Consider the following 21,903-nt stretch of genomic DNA (forward strand, 5'->3'; position numbering starts at 1 on the left):
GACTCATTTTAATACAGCTTGCCCGGCATAAGTCCTGAGATCCCAAATTGATTTAAAAGGACATTATTAATACACTTGACGCACTGTCGAGCTTGTGCACCCACTTCAGAGAGCTAATACTTTTAGCTTAGCAGCTACAGTAAAGAGTTTGGCTTTAAAAAAGAGTTTGAAAAACATCTTTTTAAATCATTTTGGGATCTCGGAGCGCCTGGAGACTTTGACTGTACTGTTTGGAGCCATTTCATGTTTCTTTATCTTACATTTCACAGGGGCTCTGTGGGACTTCTGTATTAATCTGGAAGTCGGTCATTAGTTCACGTTAGCAGACTCCAGTCAAGAAACTACTGTTGCTCTCCGTTAGCGGAGCGGAGAGAGGCGCTGAGACGAGGCACTCGATAATGTACAGTAGGTAAAGTCACATCCTTTGGACCGTAACTGAAAAACTGAGTCCTTCACAAAGAAATCCAGAGTCCAGCAGCGTTAAACACCTTAAACAAATCATCCACAGGTTTGTTTAGGCAACGAGAGAGACGGGAAGGTCTAATGTCTCGCACCATGGTACAGTCTGCTAACATATGGCCAATAAAAAAGTGATTAATACACATAAATTGCTGCAAATTCATACATAGAGCCCCTTTAAAACAAGTCCCCATCTACTTCAGTTGTTTAGGAGAATGCTTCAACACTGATGTCCACAAATGTTTTGTGGACGATCATGATTCATTTATTATTTTTGGGTGAACTTTTCCTTTATTTAGTTGTTATTAATTGATTTTGGTCCTGGCCTTTTATATATATCAAGTAAATCAAAGGTTTTTTTGAGACCTGGCAACCCGAAAGTTGTTTTATAATGTCTTGTAACGGATAAGTTAGTTTTTAAATGATTTATTAACCATAAATACAACAATTAGATCTCATTTTAAATCATTTAGGCTATAAAGGTTCCTTATTACCAGGTTCTTTAATAGCATAATGACTTTTAAGGTTCCATAGAAGTCCCTAAATGATGAGAAACAGGAAATCTGACTCTGTTTTAGACGTTTTGATGTAAATGTTCAGTGTGTGGCTTGCAGATAAATCTGCGGGCTCAATCTATGTTGTCTACTGATATTTTGAGGGTCAAACCGGGTCCCACTCAGGGCCAAGGTATGATGGGTGCCACACCTTGTTGCCATACCCAGTTGCCTCCCGCTATGTGGCCATTTGGTAGTGCAGTGCGCGTCTTGGACACGGCGCTGCGCTCTCGGCGCTCCGCCGCTCTGCTCGTCTGAAAGCACACTCCGCCCTCCCTCCACCTCCATCTCCACCTCAACCAGCGCCGAAACCGCACCGCAAGAAGAGAGAGGACGTCCATCCGCGTCTGCGATTGTACCCGAGGCTCCCCAGCCAAAACCTCTCAGCCAGGAGACCGGCTTCTCAGCCCCGATCAGTCCCGGAGGTGCGCCCCGCTCATCCGCTCGCCCTGCCAGCAGCTCCGCGCCGTTCCGATCAGCGCCGGGCAGGTCCGCTCGCTTCCCCCCTGGAGAACAGTTTATTCCCTGGAAGCTGGATGAATTATTGGAGAGTTGTGAACAAGTGCGAGAAGAAAGCTGAGGATCGGGATCTGCCGCCTCGCTCCGTCCAGGGAAGACAAGACTCAGCCAGAGTTGTGGACGATGATGGAGGGGACGTCCCTGTATCTTCCTTTTGTTGTTTTACTGATGCAATGTAAGTGGCAAATGGAAACTATTCATTCAGAGGAATAACTGTTTCTCTGTTTGTATTTGTGTTCCTCTACTTCTCTCCACGGTGTAAAAGACAGGAAATAGATGATTAAAGTAGTGGATTCCAGCTTTAGTGTATTTTAACTGATCCGGCTACTTTTTATTTATAATTATTTCCCTTTTTTAAATTTTTTTTTTTACAATAACTGTCTGTTTACATCCTGGATCAATACTCTGCAAAAAAGTCATTTAATTTAGTGCTCTAGACTTCAAGTCTTATTTACTGAGGAGCGTTCCTCTTTTTCTTTGATTTAATGGCATTTTCTTAAAAGTCTCTCAGCCGTAGTTTGCCTCACACTTGTCTCTAAAAAAGATAAAAACATCTAGAAACGTGAGTGTGCATTGGAATTTTTTGTGGCACGATCAAAAATTTCAAGTTAAACTGAAAAATGAAAGAAAACATTTTTTTTTTCTCCGTGCTTTTATTTTGTTAGGTGTTTTTCCACACTTTCCCAGTTCAGTTGAAGCCTCTCTGTGAGAGTGGGCTGTGGCGACCATGCAGCCATGCTGGGTCCCTTCAAGTTGGCCCCAAAGTTGTGCTTGGCCGTGTGCCACCTTAGGGTGTGGGCGGCACGGCGGTGGCAGGTGGGCACACATTTTGGCAGATAAGGTGGCGGATCCGTGCATGAAGTCATTGGGTTGGATTAGCACCAGAACCCTCACACTGTTTTTCCTCGTGACGAGGTGTTTTCATAGCGGTGATGTTACCAGGAGACTGAAGGCTTGAGAACAAAAACAGGAAAAATACAAGTGGAAAAAAACATTTTCTTTATTAAGAGACAAGCACCTAACTTTCCCTGGTGATCCTGTGTGGAAATCTGTGTGACACGCAGGGAAAAGAGAAAGCAGTGTAGGTGCCGTTGGGTCTCCAAGGGAGCAGTAGCAGTTTGAGAAGGATGTGATGAGACAGTGAGAGTGAGTGATGCACATTTTACTCTGTGTTGTCCACATTTTGCCACCTGTCAGGCTACCAGGTCAAGAGTTCACAGAGGTGTGTGTGTGTCCAGGCCCAGCTTCTGACAACCTGACAGAAATCACTCATCGACTGCTGCACGGATAGATGTCACCAGTTTCAACAGAGCAGCATCAGATCGGCCTCGTTCTCCACTGGCCGCCTGTGGAGTGTGTTGTTTGAAACCAAAAAATCCAGAAGGAAATGTTTTGGGTGGGACACTGTGGCAGGAGACCCTGCTTCCCCTATGTCAACCCCTCACACACACACACACACACACACACACACACACACACCGTGTCTGACTGAGACAGCTGTTGCTCACAGGGCTACAGTCAAACAGAGAGGCTTTGTTCAGACGGACACACACACACACTCTCAGTCCTCACCCTGTTTTTCTCTGTACCCCAACAGCCTTGAAACGTGTGCGCCGTCCACGTTATCTATATCACACAGCCAGACAGGGTACGTCCTACGGGTCCATCTCCTTTCCTCTTTCATTTGTTCCCTGTTAATTTGAATAAGTGCCTTAATTATTACTGCGCCATGCTTTTGACCTCGGCACAGCCCTGGCAACACCCACCCCCAGTCTCTGTAACACTCAGTACGGACCACGTAATGAGAGGAAAGCTGCGTGCCAAGGAGCGAGTGTGCCATCTTTCTATTTTTGCTCAGGCAAGAGGGTGGCTGTCCCTCTGTGAGTTTAAGCTGTCGCAGTGTTTTGGTTGATGTTAATGCCACGCACGAGATGTGTGTGTGTGTGTGTGTGTGTGTGTGTGTGTGTAAGCTTGTCTGTGTTGACGCCTTTGTCTAGATGTTTCTGTGCTTCAGAGCCACAACAAGCCCATAGCAGGAGCATTTTAATTAGTTCACTAGCCATATCTGATGCCACGTTGGAGGACCATTAGAGACCCTCTGCTGTGAAACACATGAAAAAGTTCTTTTTTTTTTTAAAGTCTATAGAAGCCATTTTTGATCTTTTTGGCAAGTGTAGTGAAATAAACACTACATGGCTGGATTAGGCCACCAGATCCGCCAGCTACTCAGGTAGCCAAAGATGCTGGGTTCAACAGTGACCCAAGTCTGGCATGCCCGTTGTTGTTGTTGGACTCACTCCTAAAGAGTGATGTGATGGAATCTAAGGCTAATTCCAGGTGACAACACTGGCCCGACTCTGGTCCAGGTACTGCTACTAACTGGAGCTGATTATGGTTCCAAATCAATCCAGACTGCCAATGCCTGACCAATTCTGGCTGCCGTTTAAGAACCAGATTCACCCCATGATAGGTCTTCAAAGTCAAGTGTGCTGATGTTCAGCCAGAGGGTAACACTACCTTTAATAGCTCTATGTTAGTAAATCTGTAATAGTACTTCTTTGTTAGGAAGTACTGAGCCATTTTAAGTTGATATAAGTTTACATTTAGCTGCTCAGGTGGAAGAAAATCCTCGGCCCAACATCGATATATATCCGGCAGGCCTGTTTCTGGACTCACCCCCTGATGGGTTGATGACGAAATCTTGGTTTAATTTTGGCTTCCACTGATGGTCCAAATCGGGCTCAAGTGTTGTTAACTGGAGCTGATTGTTACCCCAAATGAGTCTGCACTGCTGTCACCTTACCAAATTTGGCAGCCATATATGGGACAGTTCCAGCTCAGAGTTGGTCCTCACAGCCAACTGTGCCGACACTCAGCTGCAATCAGCCTGAGTCAGCTGGCTATTCACTCACTACTGAGCTAGTTTATGTTGATTTACTTTGGGAAAAAACAACCTCTTCAACTTTTACAAGGTTAAAATGAGACTACCAATGAGTTGACACGCACCACCCACCCCAACATGGTTGCAGACTAATTACACCCCCTCATAGCAAATGCACTCCATAATGGCAATGTCCACAAAATGCTCAAGGCGTCCTCCTGGCCGCCAAGTTCCCCAGATCCGCATCGGATCAAGCATCTGTGGGACATGTCGGGGCCAGTCCTATCCTTGGAAGCCTCACCATGTATCGGACTTGGCTCTGACCCATCGAGGCATGGACACAGGACCTCTAGGGGTGTCCTGTGGTGTCTGGCATCAGGGCGTTGATGGTGAATCCTTAGAGTCCCGTGGGTTGTGAGGTGGGGCCTCCATTGATTGGACTTCTGGCTTGTCTCATGCGTGCTTGATCAGATCGGGATCTAGGGAATTTGTAGGCTAGGTCAACGCTTGAGGTTAATGTTTCATTTCTTGGACCGTTCCTTGATGGGTTGTACTTGATCTGCAGCGGTGTTTGGGTGGGTGGTGCGTGTCAATTCCAGGACCCGAGGTGTCCCAGAAGCACATTGCAACGGCACGGTCAGTGTAATTCACTTCAGCTGTCAGTGGTTGTATCGTGGGTTTATATTTTACATTCGGATGTCTCATGCATGTTTAATCTGCTAAAAGCTGTTTGCATGTTTTAAACTCGTGCTACTGCGAGGAAATACATCCAAAAAACTGAGCTACATCGGAGCGTCACCGGACGAACAAAACCGAAGTGACATCCAGCACTCCACGGGTCAACGTGTGCATGCTACCAGGCACTTTGTCTCCAAACATGTCTTGTTGACTTCTTGGACAACAGGCCTTTTATTTAGGCAGCTACACCATGTTAACATTACCCACCATGCAGTTGTGAAATGATCTGAACAGGCCATGTGTTCATTGTCTGCCTCGACGCCTTTGTAGTTAATTGAGGCCATTGGAGCTGACAGTGTTCATAGCAGTAGAGCACACAGTGGAGCACGACACGGGGGCAGCGGGACCTCACATGCAGAGCCTTTTTTTTGCTCATTTTTTGATGTGTGCGCTTTTATGTGTGTGTGTCGAGCAGTGGCGAAGTGCGGGCATGTTGTCAGCCCTGCTACATTTCTGTTCTCTAAAAGAGACACCCTTCAAGGTGGCGGCAGGCCTGGTCTCACACTATGTGACAAGAGCTTCTCCCATTCACAGTCCTACTGTCTAAGAGGATCTCACTCTCCTTCAATCCCACTCTCTCTTTTATTCATGCTTCTGCGGGTCTCTGGTTCCCCCCCTCCACCAACCTCCACCCGGTCCCCCCTCCGCCTCGCTCTCCTCCACTCCACTTCATTTGTATTCTATTCTTAGGGCCGCTCATCTCTCCTTTGTCGCTCCCTCTCGTCCCTTTTTAATCTCATTGTATCTCCCTCCCTCGTCTTGTTCATCCTTTAGTGAGACAATGCTCCTCAGAGGGTGTCGAGGAGTCAACACATGGCAAAGCGAAGGGGAAGACGGGAGCGTCTGGAGGGAGGGCGTGCAGTTTTAATTCGCTTAGCTCAAAGTTTGACCGAGTGAAGCCGCTGTAAATTGAGCCAGCTTCAGGAAAAGCTTTTTAAAAAACTTGAGCGTGCGTCACGCTGCATTTGACAGATGGCATTATTATTGTATAGGCTGTTGTTTATTTAAAAGGTAATTTTAAAATAGCAGTTGTCGTGGAAATTAGAGCGAGTGCCTTTGGGTATGCATAGAAGCGGCATGCTTTTTGCGTATGGCCCAACATGGCCACCTTCCTGTTCTTTTCAACACTTCCTGCCCTTTGTTACACAGTTTGCCTTCCATTCTTCTACGTCGCCCCTCCCTTCATGAGAGAAAACATCTGTAAGTCATAGTAATCCAGTAACAATGGGCCTTCACAGGAATTTAATAACAAACAGGAAACCGGACAACTAACAGTTATATCAGTGGAGGAGTTGAATCTGCATGTGTCATGCCATTTGCCGAAACAATGGCAGGAAACGTTAAAGATGTTGTGTGTAAGAGAGTGTGTTCCGTGGGCTGGGAAAGGACAAGTTTGCCCAAGAATGAAAATTCAGCTATGATGAAAGTCAGGGGAAGTTTTGTAGGTCACAAAACATTTCTGGAGCTTCATTGTTAAAGAGCGTAGCTGCATTCTCCTTAACAACTGAAGCAGGTGGGGATTTGTTTTTTAAAAAACAACAGAAAAAACTTAACATGGCTCCATCCAAGTCTGAAACCCCAAAATCCCTGATTGATTTGGAAAATGAATTATTTATACACCTGAGGAGCTTGTGCACACACTTCTGACAGGGTGCATGCTAATGATTTTAGCTTAAATGCTAAAGTGAAGATTTCGGCCTCAAGAAGCGTGTAAATGACATCTCTTGGATCTCACAGGAGAATGTATGGAGCCATTATTTTTGTTTGTTTACCTTTGAAAACAAGTCCCCATCTACTTCAGTCTTTAGGAGAACGCTGTGACACTTTTTTTGCTGTAAAGCTCCAGAAATGTTTTACTGGACTACGAAACATCACCGGACTTTCCATCTGCTTGGGTGCGTGTAGATAATGACTACATTTTCATCTTTGGGTGAACTGTTCCTTTAAGTTTAGAAGGGCGAGATTTGAATCTGTGTGTTTCCATACCGTCTGCAGGGACAATGGCAGGAAGAGATTGACTTTCGTGGGGAGGGTTAAGCTTTTTGCTATCAAGAATATATGAAGGCGACGTCTTTATTACGCCAAATTAGAAGTTTCTTAGATTTTTTTTTCCGTAGCTCGTAATGTTCTGAGCAAGTACCCCTGAGCCCATTCAACATTTATAATTGAATTTCAAAAATGCATGGCCTTCCATCTAAAAATCTTCCCTCCTTTTCTTAATTTGCTTTTGGGAGATGTTCTTGGCTTTGGAGCAGAGAGTGTTTACAGTGCACATGTTTTCTAACCTGTTTCTCCCTCAGGTATCCTTCACCCCCATTTAACCTGTATTTAACAACAGGACGACCAGACAATAATCCACCCCGTAAACCAATCAACTCACAGGAAAGGCAGCTCCTGCTTCCTCTTCCTGTTTGGGTGTGGGGTATCAGTGACACACAGATGGCAGGGCAAACAAACATGGGCAGCGCGCCGTGCGCCACATACATCAGGTTAATCTGGACAAGCCACTGGTGAGAGTCCTGGTGACCTTGTCCTAACCTGAGCTCAAACTGACATACGGCGGGCTGCTCCTTAACCGTGCCGGATTATAGTGGAGGAGGGAGTAATCCTGCCATCACCTCAAATCTCCTGGAGAAAGACTCGGACTGCCTCAGACAGTAGTGCAAGAGAGACCAAAGACGGCCATTAAGCATTCTCCTCTTGCAGTTGGCGGGCAACGTGGAGCACTTTACCTAATTCACCTTGCCCCCTAATGGATGACAAGCAATATTGCGTTCTGAACTGCTCTCACCCCTCTTCTTTTTTATCACCCACTCTCCCTCCCCTTCTCTTTCTCCACCAACACCAGGTTCCCCCTCCGTTCCTGTCACCGTGTCGACCAACAGACACAAGGTGGAGGTGCGCGAGTTCACAGGTGAGGCAGCAGAAGCAGCTCGTCTCCGAGCCGCCTCGTCTCACTCTCAAGGCATTTTTACCCTCAAGAGTTGCAGCTTCTGTCAGAATCTCTCCGACAGAGGCTATAAATAGACCAAGCAGTTAAAAATGCCACTGATTGAAGGTTTTGCTGTTCTGCCATAAATATCTCATTACTCGCTTTGCTGTTTTTCAGATGCGGTGCTGTCCTGCATGTTCCACACCGAGAAAGATACGAACCCACGCATCGAGTGGAAGAAGAAGGGGAAGGATGTTTCCTTCGTGTACTTTGATGGACAGTTCAAAGGTGTGAAAGCGGCCTGTTGTTCTTTATCCCCTGGGGTGGCCAACAGGGCATTTGTTTTAATCAGCTTGCAGTACCAGCTGGAAGTTGTTGCCACACAGGATGAGCGAAAAACTCCACCCAGGGCGAGCGAGAGAGGAATGATGAGTTAAGGGAGATTGCAGCACTGTCAATGGTGTCAAGGCATAAAATCTTAACCCGTCCCTTCTCCTTGATCTCCTCTCCTTTGTGGTTTAGGATGTGGATTTAATGGGAGAAATAAATAATGAATCATACAGTAGCTGTCGCCCAGTCAGTCGTTTTTATAGACAGCGCAGTTAGCCTGACAATTCTCTCAAATATGTCAAGGCTGGAAAGAGCAACTGGCAACCAAGTATCTTGTAAGTGTATGAAAAGTCATCCCACTTGCTGGATTATCATCTTTAAACTGATAATCTTAATATTGTGGGAACTCTTAATTCTAACCGAAACAAAGAAACAATAAATAAATGAATAAATGACGGATCCATCCGCAATGTAAAAAGAAACAGAGAAAAACAAGGACAAACAAGAAATAGGTTAAAGAGATGCAGACTAACTAAGAGTTATAAATATATAAGTTTATAAATAAAAATGAAAGTAATACATTATTTATACACTGGATTATCATGTTATGGGGCCTCCAGGGCCTCAGGGTTCCTGGAGGTCTGGGGGTTTGGGGGCCGTTGCCCACTGTGCCCAGTTGGTTCAGTTGAGCTAAAATAATCTTTAACAATGAGGATTTTTAAATGACAACAACATGGACATATCATCGTATTATGAAATGTTGAGGCCAACTTGTTTGCAAACAGTTCTTCACACATCCAGCTGGTATGGAGCAGTGGAATATTAATATAAAATTCACTCTCTTTTCAAATGTGTTTTTGGTCTCCACCAGCTCCTGAGGGAAATATTCGGCTCTTTAGCTGCCAAATGCTCCACTATGCTCACCAGCTAGCCTCGAGCTGCGTCTGTCTGCCGTTTGATGCTGAGCAGGTAGTGTGCGGTGGGTTTTCAGAGCTTTTACTCTGAAAACAGCTGCGCACTGCGGCCAAAAATCTGCTATGAGAGCAGTGAGAGTGAGACAAAACTGTTACGTTAAACCAACTTCCTGTAGTGCTGATTTTCTGTTGCTGCATCACTATGATTGACTCCTTTCATATTGTCATTCAGTATTGCTGTAAAAATCCCTCTTATCGCTGCTTTAATAATATCATGAGGTCTGAACCTTGTTAAATTGTGATGTTTCATATTAAGGCTGCATTAATATAGATTGTGGATTACAGCGGATTTAGCCCGCAGCCAGTGAAGACATTTCTTCCTCCTGATCTTCTTGATCTTCTGTCCTTTCTCTCAGGACCCTTCGAGGGCCGGGCCAGCATCGACGGGGCCACGGTGACACTGCACAGGGTGACCCAGGAGGACGCTGGGGAGTACCGCTGTGAGATCAGTGCTCCTTATGACTCCGTCAGCCTGGGCGAGACCAACGTCACGCTCAAAGTCCTGGGTACTACTGCGAGATGATAATAAAAATGAAAGGTTGATAAAATGTTTTGCTTATGTTTCTGTAATTACTACCTTATCCTGTTCTCCAGTGCCCCCACACACCCCGTCCTGCGAAATCCCCAGCGGGGCAGTGACAGGCTCAGTGGTGCAGCTGCGCTGTAGGGACCAGCAGAGCATCCCGCCTGCTACATACTCCTGGTTCAAGGACAGCCAGCCAATCAGCGCGCCCCGCCACGCCAACGCCACCTATGTAATCAACTCACACACAGGGATACTGGTGAGTGTGTGTCCGCAGATAAGGAAAATGTGTATACTCTGTCTCCATGTCGAGGAAATGAGCCTGTCGAGCTTTATCCAAGGTGGTTTGATAGCAAGTATCGTTTCTGAGTCTTGCTCTTGAAACTTCAGCCGAGCAGATGCTTCAGATTTTAAGCACCGTCTTTTTCTGACCACATCAGCATAAAAGTTTTCTTCCTCCTCCCTCTCCGTCTCCACCTCAGGAGTTTAAGGCCGTAGCCAAAGAGGACACCGGCCGATACAGCTGCCTGGCTTCCAACGGAGTGGGGCAGCCCAAGATGTGCGAGGGCAAGCACATGACGATAGGTGTGTATGTGTGTGTGCGTGTGTGTGTGTGTGTGTGTGTGTGTGTGTGTGTGTCCACACTTCATCCTGCCTCTTCCCCCACACCTTTCAGCACTGGAGAAAATCAGGGATGCAGTGGAGAGGAAACACCACTTATTTCACCCTGCTCCTCAAATCTGAAGCACCTTTACAAACTCACTTAAAATTTAAAGGGCAACTGCATCTATTTTGGGAGAAATTACCGAAATGACGCTGCTTTGTTTAAAAAAAGCTTTCTAATAAATTATATAATGTACTCTAGGTTAATGCAAGCAAGCATTTTATGCACTTAATAAATTATTGGAGTACAGGAGCAGCATCAGACAGGGCTGCATTTAAATGTGCCCTTCCTGTTTGGAGAGTTTATAGGTACAGTTGTTGGAAATGTAGAGCTTTTATCCATCCGTTCACTGCTGCATGTGCTAAACTGACTATAACTCAGTCGCCGTCCCCGTCTCCCTGTCACTTCCAGAGGACGTCAACGTCTCGGCCGTGGTGGCAGCAGTGGTCGTGGTCTGCCTGGTCATCGTGATCTGCAGCTGCGGGGGATTCCTCTTACACCGCAACGGCTTCTTCAGCCGTGAGTCTGCCTCTGTAGTTCAGACTAGTCCAATCCAATAAGTCTGCTTGCATGAACAGAATCAATTAATAGAGATATTGTCTTTTATTCTCTCTCTCCAAAAAACAAAATTGACATTCACTCTGTTTTCTCTTCCACGCTGCTCTTGACTCATCCATCAGCAGGACACAGAGGAAGGTAAGAGCTCTGTGATTGCATTAACATTGATGTGAACAAACACAGGCTAATACCCCTACACACTGAGATCGAGACAGGAGGCGGTCGGGTGGGGGAGGATGGGTGTGTTGTTGCACTTAGACTGCGTGTCTGCGTGCTGAGTCAGGACTGTACAGAGTGACAGCTGTGGCCGTGTGTGTGCCCTATATGTGTGTGTTTTCCGAGCCCACAGCAGCGCCTGTGTTTCTACTCATCCTGTGATTGGCGCCGACAGATGTAAAAAAAAAAAACCTGGGAAAAGGTTTTTTTTTCTTTTCAAATCGATCGCCACTTCTCGGCAGAGGTGCATCTGTTGAAATCGTGTCAAAAAAAACGTAGTGGGACAGACGATCTAAAAGAAAAAATGCAGACAATTACAGGAGGAGAAATAATCAGCGCAACCTAATTATGGAATAATTACCGGCTGTTAATCAGAAGGAGGAAAATATTGGCATTAGACAGAATTGCAAGCAATTAAACTGATTGGATGGGTAATTTGAAATGGATGATTTAGATATTGAAGAGATTGAAGAACGAGACTGTGGTGTAAAAGAGGAGCTGTTAGTGCTGTGTGCCTTTACACACAATAAAAGGCCCTGTCCTGTAAACACACCACAGTGGGTGGGCGTAAGGGCGTTTTTCTGATGCTTGACTGGCCGTTGAGCCAGAAAACCACAGAGATATAAATGCCTGTCCTCATGTGACTGGCCCTCACTGGCTTGATTCCATGTTATTTGATTACTGGCTTGTTACCGTGCGAGCGTTTGATGGAGAGTCATCGCGGAGCTCCCCTTGAAGCCGATGCGAAAGCTCTTTGTCTAGGTTAAAGTCTGATGCTTATCCCACTGAGCTAACTGGAGCTGTCAGTGTCAACTTCCTATTTATAGAACAGGCTTCTTCACAAAGACTCAAAGACAATGTGACATGATATCTGATGCACCAATAGTAGGCACAAGTTAATGGAGTAGAAGTGCAGATCTAGGATTTTAGAGGAAAAACTGGTTAGATGGATGAATGTTTGTCAGATTGTGTCATACTGACCACATACCAGTTTTAAATTGTTGATGATTGCTGTGAGAAAGGAGAATTTGTGCATTTTTTTTCCTGAAATTTAAGATCCTAAAATTAGAGCTAGGCGGATGATACCAAAGCTCTGAAGCTTGTTTCCCTCCACTGACATGCAGTGTTTCAAATGAGGAGTATGACGTGGCTGATGACGCCCAAAGCCTCGGACGTCACCGCTGCTTTCGGAAAAGCGCTTCATTCAGTTTGACAGTTTTGAAAGTTGTACAGCCTAACTATGTGGTTGGCACATTAGTAGGACCAGAGGGGAGAATAATTGAGGAATGTGGCGACGCAAATATAAACATGACAACATTTCCTTGTGGTGCCAAATAATTATGTTATAAAAGTAACAGATCACTTTGCGACTCAAATGAAATGTCACATAAATATCGACCATGAAGTTTAACAACATGAGCCCACAGTGGTTATACCAAAAAGGTACACTACAGGGACAGTTCACCCACAATGCAGTGTGATGTATATCCACTTTACAACTCTACACTATACGTCTGGAGTTATCTCAGTGCTTTTTCATTCCTAACTGAGTTAAAATACTCCACCTTTCGCAGTTCGCTTTGTATACGCTGCTCAAAATTAGGTAGGGGTGTTATGCATATGCATGTGCATGGACTGCTATAAAATTCAGATGTGTCACATTATTTATGGGGACCAAAAATATTCACAAAACACAAAATAAAATGTCACAGAAAACACAATCATGTGACACACTAAAATATCCAAACATCCCTAATTCATTATGAGTAGTGTATATTGTTAACAGTTTACCGTTCATCTTTGTATATAATGTTTTTAACATTTTTGATCATTTAGATAATCTTGTAGGCCTAGGTGTTTTCAACTAGCAAGGTTACACAACTAGCTGCATATACACAATAGAAGAACCATTCACCATATTGTCTGATTTGTGATTTAAACCCCATATCCAGCATTGAAGTCAGAGTTTTACTGCTTTTTTAACAAGATGGCACACATCAGTCACTTTCATTCTTAGCACCTAGTGTAAAAACGAGCCATATCGACCCTAATGTGAGCGTGATATAACATCGCTAATGGCTATCTATCTAAAAGATCTAAAATGTTAAAAACACTATGTACAAAAACAAATGGTAACCATTCATATATACAATGCAAGCTGAGACTATTTTAACTAAGTTATGGATGAAAAAGCACTGAGATGACTGTGAACGTTTGCTGTAGAGTTTGCACAGGAAGCAGGTGCCGGTGTGAGTTGCTGAGTTTTGGAGATATGGACCGTAGTGATGTCTGACTTCTCTCCAAATAAAATAAAGGACTCACTACAATTTGAAGTTACATTCCTTGTGCTACAGTTATGCTTGTATTTTTGTCATTTATTCATAAGAAAATCTTTTAGTGGGAAACAGCTGCGATTGCATCACAAAACAGTAGAAGAAAATAAAAGAAAGAACCATGGCAATCAGTGTAAAGTTAAATTCTTATATTAAGAAAATAACATTTTAATACACAGATTAAACTTTTTTTATTGGAAAACAAGTGATTTGTGTGATGGCATGCCAGGATATTTTCCTTTACTGAATAAATAAAGCAAACTCTAAGGGGCCTGAATTGGAGCCTTGGGGAACACCGAACATAGAACGCCACCTAAGAATAAACACACAGTTACGATAAGTGTGCATGTTTAGGTGTCCACCCATATATTCCACAGCTGTAATGCAAACCTAAAAGAAAGGCATTTTAAATGAGTCTCATTGGATTTAAACATTGGGGTGTTGGATTGCTGCATGTGATTGGCTCACCACTTGACCTGCTCACCGCAACATTTCGCTCAGCTCTGCTGCATCACGATCGGCTGCATGTCTATACAGCATTGCCACTAGTGTGAAATATTAAATCATTCATGAACGTGCGCTTGAAAATGGAGTCCATAATGTTAATATTAAGCTTTTTTTTATTTCAAAGCGTTTGTCGCTGTAAACCTAGCTCTGTAAATTGTACATTTGATTTCTATTTTAATGTTTGTTCATGTTTGTTGGTAGGTTGATTAGTTTGTCATTAAAAAAATAAACCTGCAAGCAATGACCTGAATATATAAAAATAATATATAAAACAAAAAACACAGGTACAAATCAGATGTTCAATTTTACAGAAGGATCACGGCGACAAACTTCTTTTAAAGCACATCCTTTGAAATCAAATATAAAAGTCTATTTTCTAGCACACCTTTATGAATGATATAATTATTACATACTAATAACCCCCCACTCCAATCAAGCATGGTGTGCAGTGTGAGTACAAAGTTACCCCCCCTCTTGTTGACCCTTTTTAAAGCCAACACAATGACCCACACAGGTCATTTTGGATCTCCCAGTGTCATGGTGCAGCCCACATCAGCAGCCAAACCCTGCACAGAACTGAGGACACGTGAGTGTGACCCTTAGGCCAACAAGACATATACAGAAGCAATAAACAGCCATAATTATTTGAGTCCGATATATACAATATATATATGAGTCCAAAGTGTTAATTAGTGAGCTTTATATGTGTTGGTAAGCAGATATTTTACTGTTCAGTGGAGCCAGGCTAGCTGCTTCCAGTGTTTATGCTAAGCTAACAGTGTCCTAGCTGCAGATTCATATTTAACAAAAAGATATTAGAGTGATATCGATCTTCTTCTTTAACTCTCTGCAAGAAAGTAAAAGGGCGTATTTTTCAAAATCTTGAACTTAATTCTGAATTCTGCTATTTATACTTCAACATGAAGTTTGACATTTTGAAAAATACACCATTTTGCTTTCTTGCCGAGAGAAGAGAAGATCGATACCTCTCATATCTTTTCTGTTAAATATAAATCTGCAACTAGGCTAAAAAAACTAGCTTGGCTCTTCCTGAGGGTAAAAAAAATGCTTACTAACACCCTTAAAGGTCTGTAATTATCACAGGTGATGTCTCATTTGTTTCACCTGTTCAAAAAAAGAACTGAAAATGAACAATTAGCAGTTTTACGGAGGCTTGTGTGCCAAACTATTCCTTGGTGGTGACTTTTTGGAATCTTTGCTGGTTGCCTGACAAGACAGCAGCACAAGCATAATTACCAAAATGTCGATCTATTCCTTTAAGTATTCAATAGAGGTTAAGATTTAGAAATAGTTTTCAAGTGCGTGTAAGATTTAAATAATCTTTTTTTGAACATTCAGTTGCCAGTTTATTAGCAACACCTGACTGATATAATGCAGCCTAATACAACAGTCCAGACATACATTTGACTTTAAAGAAGGTTGTAATGTTCAGTTTTTGTTGGTGACTGCAGTTTGTGGCTCTATCAGTCTGCTTGAGTTGGAGCTAGGTGTTCTTAAACTGTCAAAAACACTGAAGTCCACTTTCCTTACACATTCCTCTCCAGCTTATTAAAATCCTGCTCATTCGTTGAGAGTCCAGTCAGGCTCTCCTTTTTATACCCATTGGTAGGTTTGCCATGTATGATGTGCATTATTTATGCAAGGCAAGACATGAGTCAGGATACAGCTGTCCGCCTCGAGTGTCTTCTCCTCTTTGTGACTGTGTCAAACTGTCCGATGTGCTTACCATGTCTATGTCTTTCAGGTCCAATGTCAACTACATCCCTCCGCCCCAAGAAGTAAGTTGTCTTTTTTTTCTCCGTCCCCCCTTCCCCTCCGGTTTCTCCTCATGTTGGGTTCATGAGCAAAAAGTGCTGACTCGAGCGCAGGCGACTCACATTTACTAATGAACGTTGCTGTGTTTTTGATTGAAATCACAACACAGTCACAGAGCCATAATTCTTAAACAATCCAATGACTTGTTTCTCTGTTTCCTCCTCAGGATTTTAAACACACCCAGTCGTTCATGCTCTGAGAAGCTGGCCTTCCTGTGAGAACACATCACCCTCGTGATAAGGTGCCAACACTGGATTCTCTGATTTATTATTTTCACTCTGGACTCTGAACGAGCTCTTGATCTTCCAAAACTTGCTAATTTCAATCTTCCTCTTCCACTTCCTTTCGGATGGGTTATGACAAGCAAATTTACAAGGCTTTTTTTTTTTTTACTCTTGCTTTGATGTGTGGGTCGCCTTTTGTCAGTGACGTTTTCTGCTCTTATGGGATTAAGTCCAGTTTCATGGCACTCTGCTCCCCCCTGGTGGTCACACGGTGAAATTCCAGTTGATCTGAATGATCCAGGGTCCAGCAGAGCTTTTCTTCAGATTGTGTTTTTTCCCTCTGCAGGCCAATCTTTTTTAACTACCTTTTGTTTTCCTTTACCAAAGACTGACCATTTTGATTTAAGTTTTTGCTTTACAAGATTGAATCATCACAAGGGAGTTCTGCTCGAAGCCATACGGAGAGCATTGTTTTTTCAATCCACACAAACATAAATGCAGTTTACCTCAGCGTCTGCCAATGTTTCGTCTTCTGTAACACTGGGGGCCGCAGCTTCCCGAGGGCCAACGCAAGATCCCCGCGATCTTGGTAACAACATGGAACCAGGCCCAAGAGAACGGGAAGCCCCTCCAGCCAATTATATTGAGACCAACCCCATTCCATCCTAATGTGCCTGCATGGTCTTTTTATATATATAAATATATATATATATATATACCTTGTGCCTTTTTAATTTGTCTGTCATATTTATCTATGGATCACAGTTTTTTGTAAAGAACTTGCCTTACTTTTTTCTGTCTTTCTATTTTTGTGCCACTGTTTGTCAATGTTTATCAAAATGGAGTGTCTGTTTTTAGACTGTGTGTGAATGGATTGTTCAGAGTTTTATTTGAATGGTGTATCAGTAATAAAAAGGTTTTTCTATTCAAGCCGCACTCGCCGTTATTATTATAATCACCATAACACAGTGGTGAGAGTACTTAACGAGAGCATGTGTAGTCCTGCATACAAATTTGTACTGAACAGTTGCTTCATAAACAGATTATAAAGCGTTTCATTGACAGTGAAATTACTTAACTAATCTTTAATTAACTTTAAATTTACATTTTGTTCATGATGGTTATTATAAAGTGCTAGGAGTTGGGGAGAACGGGGTCAAATGAGCCACTTTTTACATTTTACATTTATTTTACTGCAAAAAGGTGTATTTTTTCAAATAATAGTTACTATATATACCTCAGGTTGTTGTGTACCCATGGACATTTAAATAAGATATGTAATTATGATGGTTTCAGAACAATGACCAATCAAATAAAGTAGTCCTACAGGCCCAAGGTGGGGGTAAAATGAGTCCACTAGGGGTAAACAGCCACAGTTAAATACCAATATATATATATAAATAGACTATTTTGAACAAAGGCAAAAACTCATACTTTTCAGTAAAACCATGTTTATGTGGACTTGCTAACTGTAATCTTTGTGCGTTAGCTTCAGAGAGAATGTTTGTCTAAATGTGCTTTTGTGTCCAACGTGTTTGTTTGTGGCTTAAACTTAACATTAGTCAGCAATTAGGCATTTATAAGACTTGTCACAGTGGCTCAGATCCACAATTATGCTGAGTTTATGACCTTGTTTTGATGTAAATGCACATGTAACATATGTGGGTGTATTTACAACATGTAATGTCCAAAACATATCTATTTTATTCAAGAAACAGGATTGATAACTGACATGACAATCATTTTTTTTTGCCCCATCCCTCCCTACATTCACGTACTGTACTCGTGTATATAATCTAATGCTACTTTTACATAAATAAAAGGATTTTACTACTTTTTCCACCACCGCAATTACAGCACAAGTATCAAAATGACAAGCAATTATTATCATGACCCCCACCTGTAGTAATGATGAAGCACAGCACTGATATTTCACACTAAAGCTGGATAACAAGTTGTTTTTTGTAGCTGTGCTTTATTGTTAGTGCCTTATTCCTGAAAGCAACTGCATCTGTTTCATCCACACATTATCACATACATGCTGAAAGCCTCTTCTGTATCCCCACAGAGGGACATACTGAAGCTCAGCAAGCAAAAGATGTTCATTAATCTTTCAAGTGCATTTCCTGCTGACAGGCATGTAGCGTCAGAGACAGGTTGACAGACAGTTATAGCTTGGAGCGAGAGTTCAGTCCCCAAATCACAGTTCAATATTTAAAAGTAAGTGCTATAAATAAAATGCTTTAACCCGCAGGTCGTCCCACTTGAGTTTTATTTAAATAATTCACTCAATATGGACTAGAGCGGTATCTCACACAAGGTTGTTGATTATACCAGCACAGCACTGAACCTTTCACATGATCTTTTCCATGAATTATCTATTGGTGGCCATCAGAATAAATGAAGTCTGATTAAGATTAGGATTTTTAAGATTTAACATGCATATAGTGCCTTCTTTTAATCTGGACCCTGCATAGCTGCAGATCAGTGACCCAAATCTCGGTCCATTTTCTGAGTTCGACATTAAAGCTCGGCTGCACAATCGCTAAAATTTTTAGGCACCAGGTCAGACGGAAACTCACCCTTTCTGACGCTTTTTCAAAAACTCATCCTGGGAGGGGCTTTAATGTATCTCTGACCTTGTCATAATGCAGCACACTTATGAAAAATTCAGAGCGATAGCCAATTTCAATCTAGGTCAATCAACACTTGACACACTGTCATATATCATTTATTTAAATATATCTGCATATCAATTACAACCAATTCTAATGCAAATGTAGCATAGTTTCACTTGTGTTAAATAGCATATGTGGGTACATCTACAGATGAGCTTTAAAATACGGGCGACACTAATGGCAATTAATCGATTATTTCCTTGGTCAATAAAATGTCAGAAAATTGGGGGAAAATGTTGATCTGTGTTTCCCAAAGGCCATGATGAAGTCCTCAAATGTCTCATTTGTCCACAACCCAAAGATATTCAGTTTACCATCATAGAGTAAAGATACTACTACTCAAAGCGATTAATTAAAAATTTGAAAACGAATTGATTAATCATTGCAGCTGGACTTTGAGCAACCTTTTACTCGTCTGAATAAACACTTTCAAATCCATGGCAGTTTCTATTTCTGGCAGGCACAGCAGCCTGTATTGTATCTGAAAATATTCTGACTGATCACAAAACATAAAATTAGATATTTGACAAGTTACATAACAGTAAATGTGACATCATTATAATTGGAGATATTTTGTGCAGTTATGATTTTAGCATTGCAAAATGTGTGGGAATAGTCAAGAAGCAGCTTCAATGACAACAAGTGTATAATGGTTTAAGCCACTATCTTTTTATTAAATACAACATATTGGTGACATGTAGGAGATATACAACATGGAAAGCATTTACTTGGCTCCTTCATCCAACTTGGGATCTGAAAAAAAAGTAAAGAGACAACCATTAGTGATAGTTGTTGATGACTGAATCCCCTAAAGTGAGACATACTGTGGCTGTACAATACCCTTGATATGATATTTTACATGTAGACATGGACTACAGCGATATATAGCAGCTAGCTAGATGTAGGTTCATCAAAAATGCAGTGAAGCTCAGAAATAAAGGCTTCCTGAACCAATTTCAAACAGAATGAGAAAATCATCTCGCTTTGATACATGTCACTATATATAGACACAGACAAAGCCCCAAATCACAGTGCATCTCTGCAGTGGCAAGGGATAAATATTTATGAGGGGGGAACTGTGTGAGAGCAAAGAATAACTTCAAAGCACACACAATCTTTTAATTATCATTCCGACTGTGTGGCACATCAAACGTCACAACTTTCCTGTGATGTGATGGACAATTTCTGTCCAATATCTTGTTTTAGACATTTGCAGCTCTCAGCTTGGACTAAAACAATCAAGAAATAAAGTGTCTGTGTCACTTTGTCCTTCAAAAGCTCCTTTGTACGTCAGTAAGCCAAGGCCAACGTTAAACCTTTGCTCATTGCTCTGGTAATGCTATGTTTAAAAATTGAATCAGTGACTCCTATACTCATATTTTCTAAGCAATGATCAGTAAATTAAACCCCGTCTAAATTAAATGTAATTTTGTACGTATTCCTGCCACTAACTATATGTAACAATTAGGCAGAAAACACACAAAGTACACAATGAAAACCAGCATAAGCTCAAACTAACCTGTGAACTTGAAGTCGGGGAACTTGACGAGGTCTCCTCCTCCATATAGCCTCTGCAGTTTGGTGACCTCTTCAGACACGTTCTTCTGGTATTCAGGTCCTGCGTCCACGAGGCCACCTGAGGTCCTGGGAGAGCCGAGGCATCAAATATCATCATATGTTCGAGAGATGAGTGTGATGGCAGTGAGTGGAGGAGATGCCATGAATACAATGCAAACAACGAGGACTGAAATAACATTTAATGCTACAGAAGCCAGACAGTAGCTTCAAACAGCTTTCAAGGGCATACAGTTAATATTTCACTAGTGACTGAACTTCTATCTGGACTCTGGTCTAAAATCTAAGCTGCCTAAACAAAGCAGGGACATTTAATGTGGGTGTATGACATAAGTTGTGTATGATCCACTCACTTGCTCTTGTTGCTGTAGTCGCGGATCTTGTCCAGGAAGAGTTTCTGGACGGGGTCGAGCTCCTTGGCCCGCTGGAAGAGGATAGCAGACATGCCGATGTTCCTGCGCAGGGTGAGGCTCACTGCGGAGCGCAGCACGGAGGACAGCTGGAATAGCCGGTGAAGTGCCATCTGAAGGAGCAAGGAGCCGTGTTGTCAGGACAATACACTGTGACCCTGTCTCCAGATCACACTTAAGTCAATAGGAAATACGCAGCCTGGAATTGCATTAGGAGGAAGTAGCTGCTAATTCACAACTAGCTGGGGTTTGGAAGCGAAATCCTGTATAATAAAATGCTAAATCATTTAAGTGTATCGAAACTTGAAGGACTCCGTCACCTACTAACCTTACAGCATCACTAATATGGACGTGCTGCTGGTTAGCTGGAGCAAATTAATGCTGGCGCTAGCTAGCTTTCAAGTTAATATAAGTTAGCTGCTGTCATTAACAACGCTTGCTTAGCTTAATGACATTGAGTTAGCTACATAATACACAGTTGCAGCATAATAAGGAATTTTGGAAAGCATAATGTAATTGTCAGTTTACCTCAATAAAGTCAAGACAGCTAGAATGTTTCATTGCAGCTTGCTAAGCTACATGTTTACAACTGCTATTGCTAACATGCTAAGCTACCTTTAGCTGACGCGACACAGCCTTCTAACTGTGTCCTCCGTCGTTTATTGAGCTACAATAAATGATTTCAACGTTTCACTCATTACAGAAATGAACATGCGTCTGTTAGTATGCACCGTTGTGACAGACAGAGCTAAGTTAAATGTTTGATAGCATTTCTTTCAGCAACGCAGTACTCACCTTGGATTTGACACTTTAGCAGAGAATCCAAATGTGGAGGACCGCGGTGGATTGTGGGATTGTGGGGGTGAAAAGGAGGCGTTCGCGGACGTCAAAATGGCGGCTCCTTTGCGCAGCGCTGCGCAGATTTAGGTTGACCTCACATAACACCAAGCTGTCCTTAATCTACTACAGCAGCAAATCCTATAAATGTATTT

General features: G+C 42.5%; 2 protein-coding genes across 2 annotated transcripts; one reads left to right on the top strand and one right to left on the bottom strand.

The window, feature by feature from the left end:
* Positions 1-1,312: 1,312 nt before the first annotated feature.
* jam2a (junctional adhesion molecule 2a) lies at positions 1,313-17,178 on the top strand. The gene is given in 11 exon segments (XM_073462696.1): positions 1,313-1,612; positions 1,614-1,707; positions 8,000-8,065; positions 8,261-8,371; positions 9,744-9,893; positions 9,982-10,169; positions 10,393-10,495; positions 10,986-11,093; positions 11,255-11,270; positions 15,954-15,987; positions 16,191-17,178. Coding segments are annotated over 11 exon segments (966 nt in total). The 5' UTR covers positions 1,313-1,549; the 3' UTR covers positions 16,224-17,178.
* A 2,395-nt stretch (positions 17,179-19,573) lies between these two features.
* Positions 19,574-21,782, bottom strand: atp5pf (ATP synthase peripheral stalk subunit F6). Its single transcript, XM_073462762.1, has 4 exons — positions 21,707-21,782; positions 20,855-21,024; positions 20,446-20,570; positions 19,574-19,679 (listed from the first exon to the last, which is right to left on the bottom strand). The coding sequence occupies exons 2-4, from the start codon at positions 21,022-21,024 to the stop codon at positions 19,651-19,653; spliced, it is 324 nt and encodes a 107-aa protein (XP_073318863.1). The 5' UTR covers positions 21,707-21,782; the 3' UTR covers positions 19,574-19,650.
* Positions 21,783-21,903: the final 121 nt, after the last annotated feature.

This window comes from Pagrus major, chromosome 24 (genome assembly GCF_040436345.1).
Source record: "Pagrus major chromosome 24, Pma_NU_1.0".
Classification (NCBI taxonomy): Eukaryota; Metazoa; Chordata; class Actinopteri; order Spariformes; family Sparidae; genus Pagrus; species Pagrus major.